Below are 9,494 nucleotides of genomic sequence, written 5' to 3' on the forward strand. Positions count from 1 at the left end.
TCATTTTTATTATTCCCCAGTAGTGGTGGACTGTTGATCACAATTTACTGTTATGAGATGTATTAGACTACTTGGATGTGACCTCTTCCAATTTGTGTTAGATTAGCAATTGGTTATTATTAAGCTTTTTTTTGTTGCTTTTTTTTACAATTTACACTTGCTGTTAGATTTATACAGTCTTTGCTCATTTTTGTAATCTACTCATTACAACTTACTCTCTGTTCTTGTTAATACTGTATGTGTGTGTGTTAGAGTTCCTGTTAACTGTCCAAGGTCATACAACCTGATGACCTTTGACCCTGATGGGGACCAGGTTCGATGCAGATATGGTACTGCCCGTCATGTCGAGTGCGGCCACTGTACTCAACCCACAGGCTTTCGCCTTGATCAGGTTAGTCAAGCAATTTCTGTTTCATAATGAGATATACATGTACAATAGAGAGTTTAGTAGCTCAACATTCCTCATATGTATTTGTCCCTCCATTAGTCCTGTATGTTTGTAGAGTATGTCAGAAAACTTTGTCCTACAAGTCCCAACGCAGTATATCTCCTATACCTTAATGGTCTTCAAAGGGGATGTGATTGTTATATGTACAGGTAATGGGAGGTCTAGGATTGAAGGTCTGGAAGGGTCAGGGAGAAAAGGCAGAAACTCCAGAAGGGCGATTTGCCCTAATAACAATAACAATAATAAAGAGAGAGGATAACATTAAAAGTTCAGTTATAAGGATTTGAGACCCATGGTGATATCCTCTCACCATGGGTTGGGGAGACGCTTGGGAAGTTGTGCACAATAGCGCATCAACTATTACTACTACTAACTGAGTGATAAAAAATACTTTTTCAAATGTCAACTCACTTCAGGGTTCTTGCACATTGCACTATGGCACCTCTACCACATCGCTAAACACTGGCGTCCGTTCATTTGAGTTGGTGGTTGAGGATTTCCCAAGACGTCACATTACTCTGGCCTACACGGATGGATCTCAGTCCAGCAGGTCTCCGCTGCAGTCGAGGGCAGGGAGACGCAGGCGTTCCCACCAGTATACCACTGCTATTGTCTACCCCTGGTGGTGGAATGCAACAACCCCTGGATACTCCAACTGGACCACCCCACCTGCTGTGAACCCTTGGTGGTGGTGGTGGGGGCAAACCACTGCTCCACCAACCTCGACCACCCCACCTACAACTACTGGATACCCTTGGTGGTGGGGGCAAACCACTGCTGCTGCTACACCTCCAACAACAACCACCCCACCTACAACTACTGCAAACCCTTGGTGGTGGTCGTGGCAAACCGCTGCTGCTACACCTCTAACAACGACCACCCCACCTACAACTCCTGGATACCCTTGGTGGTGGTGGGGGCAAACCACTGCTGCTGCTACACCTCCAACAACGACCACCCCACCTCCTTCAACTCCTGGATACCCTTGGTGGTGGTGGGGGCAAACCACTGCTGCTGCTACACCTCCAACAACGACCACCCCACCTCCTTCAACTACTGGATACCCTTGGTGGTGGTGGGGGCAAACCACTGCTGCTGCTCCACCTCTAACAACGACCACCCCACCTCCTTCAACTACTGGAAACCCTTGGTGGTGGTGGAGGCCCAGTTCTCCACCTCCAACAACGACCACCCCACCTACAACTACTGGAAACCCTTGGTGGTGGTGGAGGCCCAGGTCTCCACCTCCAACAACGACTACCCCACCTACAACTACTGGAAACCCTTGGTGGTGGAGGCCCAGTTCTCCACCTCCAACAACGACCACCCCACCTACAACTACACCTACAACTACTGGAAACCCTTGGTGGTGGAGGCCCAGTTCTCCACCTCCAACAACGACCACCCCACCTACAACTACACCTACAACTACTGGAAACCCTTGGTGGTGGAGGCCCAGGTCTCCACCTCCAACAACGACCACCCCACCTACAACTACTGGAAACCCTTGGTGGTGGTGGAGGCCCAGGTCTACACCTCCAACAACGACCACCCCACCTCCTACAACTACTGGGAACCCTTGGTGGTGGAGACAAACCACTGCTCCAACCACTACACCCCCCACCAGCACAACCAGAGCTACAACCCCCTCATATGTTCCCTGGTGGGTTCGGCCCAGTACAACCACCAGACAAGTGACAACCAACACAGATCCCCTGTACAACTCCACTTCTCCGCTCAGCAAACTTCCTTTACACTTCTCTTTCCTTGGTAAGTAAATACATTATGCATGATGCTAATGGTTGATGGGTAGTACACACTGTGAAGAACAGCAATTCTTTGAGACACACATACGGGTATTTCAGGGCATAGCCGCATCCGCCATTCTTTCATCAGGTGAAACAGCACAGCTTTCACCATTGGAATTGCATTCCAATGATTGATGTTGTTTGAATTGTCCTGTTTATATATTTTTTTAAATTGCATGATTTCTTTTTTTTTTTTTTTTTTCTAAATATATGTATTATTATGTATTCTGGACCCCCTTGAAAACGAGATGATTCATCTCAAGGGGTTATGCCCAATGAAGAATTTCAACACATATTACTGTTAAAACACTCTACTCTACTGTTAAAACACTCTACAACTCACGCAAAAAATGTATGCCCCAATATCCTATGGACAATTTAATAACCTGCTCTTAAATCTCCCTACCTCACCATGTAATTGTTTTTAATTTACACATTTTTTGTTATGGTTTTATTTTTTGTTGTTTCTGTGTTTTATATCTGTATGTAGTGGTAGTCATATTTGTAATCTCGACAGCATTGCAAATGAGGGTAAACCTCAATGCTCTTTTCGAGAATAAATAATGGTTTCAATCAATCAATCAATCAATCAATCAAAATTCATCTTCATTTGAATTGCAGTGGATCCAGCTGCTCCATCGTGTGTTGAGGGAGAATATTTACCAAGGCTCCTGCACCCAACACCCAGGAATGGAGAGCAACTCCAAGCTGAAGTCAACAAAGAGACAGAGATCAGAGTCAAAGCACAAGCAACACGCTCCACGTAAGACAAAAGGGGAAGAAAAACAATGTGTTATTGACTAAATGTGTCCCATTTAAGATGCAAGATAAAATCTGTTAAATTGTTTTATACAGAGTCTATGATATGGTCTTCAGTGGACCCTTGAATGTCACTAAGCACAGGACCACACATGACGAGTTTGTCATCAGATGGACTCCTGTTCCTGATGACGTGGGACAATACTTCCCCATTTGCTTTGTTGTTGAGGCATCGGATGGGTAAGCCTCACATTCGTTCCTTTAAAACACTGATATTCTGGGGGGGGGGGGGCTCTAAGAATATGCAGACTATCTGGGAGGGGGGTGGGTCAGTTACTACAGTATGTTGATGTACATCAAGGCTGGGACACAAATGTCATTGTAACCCGTGAAAAAAAAAGCTCAGTTATTTTTTATGCATTGCATTGTCAGAAATTTGAATAATTCATAAAGGAGATCTTATGAGACAAACTGTTATAGTCCATTCACTAGAGCAAGTGAATCATTATGGTTAAGCAGTGCCATCTAGTATAAAGTACATTATTTTTCAAATCTCTGCATATTTAATGCCCAACTCCCTTAGAGAACATAATCGAATATCCCCTACTTTTTCAAATGAATTACAAATCCCTTAATTTTAACCAAATGAATCCATAATGTCCCTATTCTGGGCATTTCAAAATGGGTGAAAATAAATAAGCGTTTGGCAAGAAAAGGGTGAATATTCAGCAAAAGTTAAGAACTTAGAACTTGTAGATTGTCTATTTTCACTATTGATGCACAATAAAGTATAGAGGGGCATAGCAGTGGCGTCCATTTTGTGGTGCCACAGATAGAAAACCCATAATTTTTTCCCATAGAGATTTCCAAAAATATTTATAAATAATTTCAAGATTGGAACCAAGCCACCCAGGCTCCTGGTGAATCAAATATTTTTATATTTAATTATATTATATACCATATAAAAAAATACGCTTTTGCACCTTTTAAAAATATTTTTTGACACAGAATCAAATGTTTTATGGTCATCATAATTCACCAGGAGCCTGGGTGGCTTGGTTTCAGGCTTAAAATAATTTATTTTTAAAATTTCTATGGGAAAAATTAATGGCCAGAAAATGGCCACCACTATGCCCTGTACTTGTAGGATTTAAGTGATTAATGTAAAACAAGCTTTTGAGGACCAATTGTAACATTCATCTACACAGTATATTGAGTATAAGTTTCTTCAGTGCAATGGTATAATTGAAGATGATGGTTGTTTGTCAATCATTTCAGGTCTTCCATTTATCAATCTGAGATGAGGTGTGTTGTTGTGCAGGTGGGACTGAAAATAGGTGAGTCTTGTTCCTACAAACCAATAAAAAAACGTAGGTAGGGTATGTTTAAAGACAGCATGCACCCAGCGTGTGTTTTTTATTTTTTACCGAGTGTCACCCAAAAGTACCCAAAGTAGCAGATCTGCAAGCTCTTATGCCGCGTTTCGACCTTGTGGATCTGCTACCTTTGCTATTTTTGAATTTGAATCCTGAAAAGTTACAGTTTTGGACATAATGAGGTTTCCACCGACAGAGAAGATACGTAGAATCGGCCTCAGGTCTAAATGGGTTAAAAGGGACAACAGAGAACAAAAATAAATACATGTATTTATTTGTTTATATATTTTGATTAGTCAGAGTTGTTGCTGCTCTTGTGCCTCAAGACAACAATTTTTTCTTTCGCATAATAACAATTTGTATACTCTTTTCTTTATTGTCTCCGCCAGGCCGAAAGGCATGGCGAGAGAGTATGTTTTACCCCCTGTCCGTCCGTCCGTCCGCGTGTCCTGTCCGTGTGTTACCACCTAATCTCCGGCACCGTTGGCCCGGTCGCTGGGAAACTGTGCCTCAAATTTTTCTCATGGGCCTGTTATAGCGCCACCTGGAGGCCGATTTGTGCAAAACCCTTTTTTTATATTACTCCTACAAATTGTATCCAAACGTCATGCAAATCAGTACACAGTATCTCTATAGTCATGTGATCAACACGGATCTGTCCAATTTCCCATATTCCATCCTCATTGGCTAAGGTTGGCTTCCAAAATTTGCAGGATTGGTCCGTTTTGAACAAAATGCCTCAAATTAATCAGCTTGCGATTTCCGTGAAATTTCACAAACACATTCCCACTAGGCCAAGGAAGAAATGCCACCCTTTTTCACATTGGCCTGTTATAGCGCCACCAGCAGGTCTAATTTAGCAAAACACATTTTTGGAACAAAATTCCTCAAATCATGAATGCAGTGTCCGATTGCCGTGAACGACCTAAGAATAAATGGCACCCTTTTCACATTGGCCTATTATAGCGCCACCAGGAAGCCACAATAACGTACCTGACCTGGCGGAGACCTGTGCTCCGAGGAGCACTTTTTCTAGTTTCAAGCTGAATTTGTACAGTACCATGAGACCATGCATCATAACACTATATTTCTGTGGAAAATGGGCAGCTATTTAATAAGCTGATGTAAAAAGACTGCAATGCATATTTAACCAATGTTCAATCTTCGAGAAATGTATAATTTAACTACAGGGTTATACTAACATATTGATCATCTTCCCGAAACCTCTTATTTCAGTGAAAGCCAATGTGATTTGCAATGAAACAGCCATGACAGTAGAGGTGGACAAATCCTCAGTCAAGGGACTCATAGGTCATCTGCGACTTAATGAAGCAAACAACATAGCATGCAGTCTGGACAGCCAACAAAACAGTACTCATATCATTGCAGTGGTCCCCCTCAGTGGCTGTGGTACTCAGATTGAGGTAAAGAACTCATTCCTGGATGCTACTGTACTTGGTTATGTTTGTTCTGCCTACTTTACAGTTGGCATTTACTAATGGTCAAATTAGTATAAACTAGCCCATACCCGGTCGGCCGGTCGGTCGACCCAAGACGGACACCAAGACGGACGGTACTCCAATTATATAGTAGGATGATACATCTGTAATGACTGTGGTACTAGAGAGTTGTGTTGTATTGTTCTAGACTCCAGCAGTGCCTCCATGAGGTCTGTCTGTCTGTCTGTCTGTCTGTCTGTCTGTCTGTCTGTCTGTCTGTCTGTCTGTCTGTCTGTCTGTCTGTCTGTCTGTCTGTCTGTCTGTCTGTCTGTCTGTCTGTCTGTCTGTCTGTCTGTCTGTCATGCATAACTATTCAGATCAAATGAAATATGACCTATAAATAGCAATGTTATGTAAACAGACTGCACTGTTCAATGTCTTTATTACTTACTGTACAAGTTAGATGAAAACGGCTACTGGTTAGACTAAGTCTTAACTTTTCCATTCAGGAGGATGACTATAACCTCATCTTCAAAAATGCAATCACCACCGTCGACGACACCAATGACTTGATCACTCGCAAACACCTGTTGGAGGTGGAGTTCTACTGCCAGTATCCCAAGACTGGCAACGTGACCCTGAGTTTCACTGCACACAGAAGCAATGTCACAGTCAAGGAGAAAGGTTTCGGTACCTTCACCTACCAGTTTGAGTTCTTCCACAGCCAGTGTTTCACCTCGATGATGGATCCACGCTCCTACCCACTGGAGTACGATGTAGGGGACAAGATTTACATACAGATAGAGGCCTCATCTTCAGTCAACGACACTGAACTGTTTGTGGAATCCTGCAGAGCTGCACCATACGATAACCCCAGCTACCGACCAACCTACTCCATCATAGAACATGGGTGAGTGAAAATAATACTTATTTATAGTCATTTAGTTTTTTTTTAAATTAGTAGTGTAGTGGTATTTGAGCTTCCATTTGAGGAAGATACTAGCTACTGTACAGGAATATGTAACAGAAACGTTACATACACTCATATTGTCATAAAATTCATTCTCACAAACACTTCTTTCTTTTTTATTTACATCATCATTGGCATTCATATACCCACTATATAATCAATGAATGTTATATGATTTAACTGTTATCACTTGTGAACATAATTCTATCCTTATTGCAATATGTATACATATGCCACAAATATTGTGTATTCTAAGCTGCAAGTTATGTTTATTTAATTTGATAAATGATAAATCCACACCTTGCAATCTTATCACGTCAGTGTCAGTGTTGCAGTTTTTTCTTTTTTGGTTCCAACCAGGTGTGCTGTGGACCACACTGTTGTAGTTCTTTCACCACGCCATGAGAAACATTTCCAATTCTCAATGGACGCCTTCAAATTCATAGGAATGCATGATCAGGTACACTGGGAAATATGTATTTATTGCAGTGGAGTGAATTCCTTTTCAGGGCCAACAAGAAATACCGTACAGGTTCTGTGTGATATCAATCAATGCTTAATTAAATGATTAAATGATGAAACTTTTATTTCCGCAAAGAAATGTAAGAAGGTTTAAAGTAGTATTGTTATCACTGATGTTTCAGGTGTACATCAGCTGTTCCGTTATCCTGTGTGAAGCTGGGAACCTCAACACCAGATGCTCCCAGGGATGCATCAACTCCACTCAGTCTAGAAAGAAGAGGGAGGCTGTCATTCAAACTGCAAGGCACTACATTTCCCAGGGTCCCCTGCGCCTGAGAAGGTCACCTGAGAGCACTGGTAACTCAAACTTTTCTCAAGTCTGTGATGAATAATATTAATTATTATTATAATACATGCTATTTTTATAGAGCTTTTCTAAATACTCAAAGTCGCTTTACAAAACAAAACAAATAAAAACAACTTTATTAGGAAAATAACTAGTGAAAAGGGTAAAAAATGACTAAAATGTTAAAATGAAAAAGTAAAAAGGGGGGTTGAATTAGGTAGGGAATGCGAGTGTGAAATGGTGGGTTTTGAGTGCGGTTTTAATCGTGGCGAGGGCAGCTTTGATGTGAGCTGGGAGTGAGTTCCATAGGGAGGGGGTGACAACTGAGAAAGCCCTGTTACCCCATGTTTGTTTCTTGTCTTGGGGATGTCCAGGAGGTTGGCATCACCAGACCTGAGGGAGCGGAAGGGGGCTATAGTAGCTGACAAGTTAGTGTGCAATTTCCCCAGTTTCTGAAGCAACAACAAAAGCCATATTATTAAAAAACTAAAACAAAACTCCCCTGCAGGTGTGCCAGCACTGCCAGGGGCCACCTGGTAGCTGCCCTGGTAGAGTGCCTACTGTACCACATCAAGTCCTTATCACAGCCGGCCTAGGTTCCATGTGGCCCTTAGCTGCATGTCATCCCCTCTCTCTCTTTCTGCATTTCCTGTCTCTCTGCAAACTATCAATATTGGAAATAAAAATGTGTGTGTGTGTGTGTGTGTGTGTGTGTGTGTGTGTGTGTGTGTGTGTGTGTGTGTGTGTGTGTGTGTGTGTGTGTGTGTGTGTGTGTGTGTGTGTGTGTGTGTGTGTGTGTGTGTGTGTGTGTGTGTGCGTGCGTGCGTGCGTGCGTGTGTGTGTGTGTTGGGGTTATCGTTTCTTCAGCTACCAACCTGAACATGAACCTGGTCTTCATCACTGGATGTCTTCTCACAGCTGTGGCCATGATCTGTGCAGTGGCCATTTACAAAGTCCGGAAGACAGGGGTGAAATATGAACTCCTGCCATCCACTGAAAGTTAAGGCAGCAATTTGTCTGTGGTGTTGTCTGATGCACATCGCTCTAATGGGCACACATGTATTCGTTAAAATCATTGGTTGGGGAGTTTGATATTTGAAATCATGCATTTTATTTTACAGCTATATGGAGTCATATTATTTAATCAAAATTGAATTGTACAGAGGTGAGTTTGAAGTATGATATATTAATAGGTGACAAAATGCTTCTAATCTGTAGAATATAGTTCTGATAGGCCTATTGGTTTTGAGTGATGTTTTCATATTCTGAAAGGGTAATGAACAACGACGCTAAACATACAAAGATTTGTGTTAGTGAACATTACTATATGTTTTTGGATTCTTTGTGTGGGAAATGTCTTTCTCTATGTAGTTTCATTTGATGTTTTTCACAATGAAATTAATATAAAGTTGAATCACTGTAAGTATGTTGCAGACTACATATCAAGAGTGCTGCACTGTAATGTTAGCTTAATCATTCATTGATCATCACTGTATGTTCTTGAATTTTCAATGAATAAAACTATACACTTTATCATAAACATTACATTGTTGACTTTAATGCTTTATTATGAGGTGAAGCCAGAGAAACAACACAAAGACAAAGAGAAAGAATAGACACACATGTATCAGTGGCTTATTGCATAATAGTCAACAAGGTTTTTTCTTTTTATACCCGGCCTTCTTACTTACTTACTTACTTACTTACTCACTTACTTAGGCTACTTACAGTACTTTATACACACGACTGGAACGGTGATATATATGAGCTACACCCCTCAATGTGATACTTGAGCAATGGTGGAGGGTAACGTACATTAACTACTGTACGTAAGTACAATTCTGAGGTAACCCTGTTCAACTCATGTCAGGATATCAATTTCATCC

At 41.6% G+C, this 9,494-nt stretch overlaps 1 protein-coding gene across 1 annotated transcript; it reads left to right on the forward strand.

The window, feature by feature from the left end:
* Positions 1 to 224: 224 nt before the first annotated feature.
* On the forward strand, positions 225 to 9,150 carry LOC308085810 (uncharacterized protein). Its single transcript, XM_080429120.1, has 12 exons — positions 225 to 391; positions 865 to 1,110; positions 1,153 to 1,745; positions 2,040 to 2,218; positions 2,878 to 3,019; positions 3,112 to 3,255; positions 4,294 to 4,352; positions 5,628 to 5,815; positions 6,340 to 6,740; positions 7,161 to 7,260; positions 7,445 to 7,619; positions 8,476 to 9,150. Exons 1-12 carry the CDS (start codon positions 287 to 289, stop codon positions 8,610 to 8,612), a joined length of 2,469 nt encoding a protein of 822 aa, XP_080285246.1. The 5' UTR covers positions 225 to 286; the 3' UTR covers positions 8,613 to 9,150.
* The last annotated feature ends 344 nt before the right edge of the window (positions 9,151 to 9,494 follow it).

The sequence above is a fragment of the Gymnoscopelus braueri genome (genome assembly GCF_963280865.1).
Source record: "Gymnoscopelus braueri genome assembly, chromosome: 1".
In the NCBI taxonomy this organism is placed as follows: Eukaryota; Metazoa; Chordata; class Actinopteri; order Myctophiformes; family Myctophidae; genus Gymnoscopelus; species Gymnoscopelus braueri.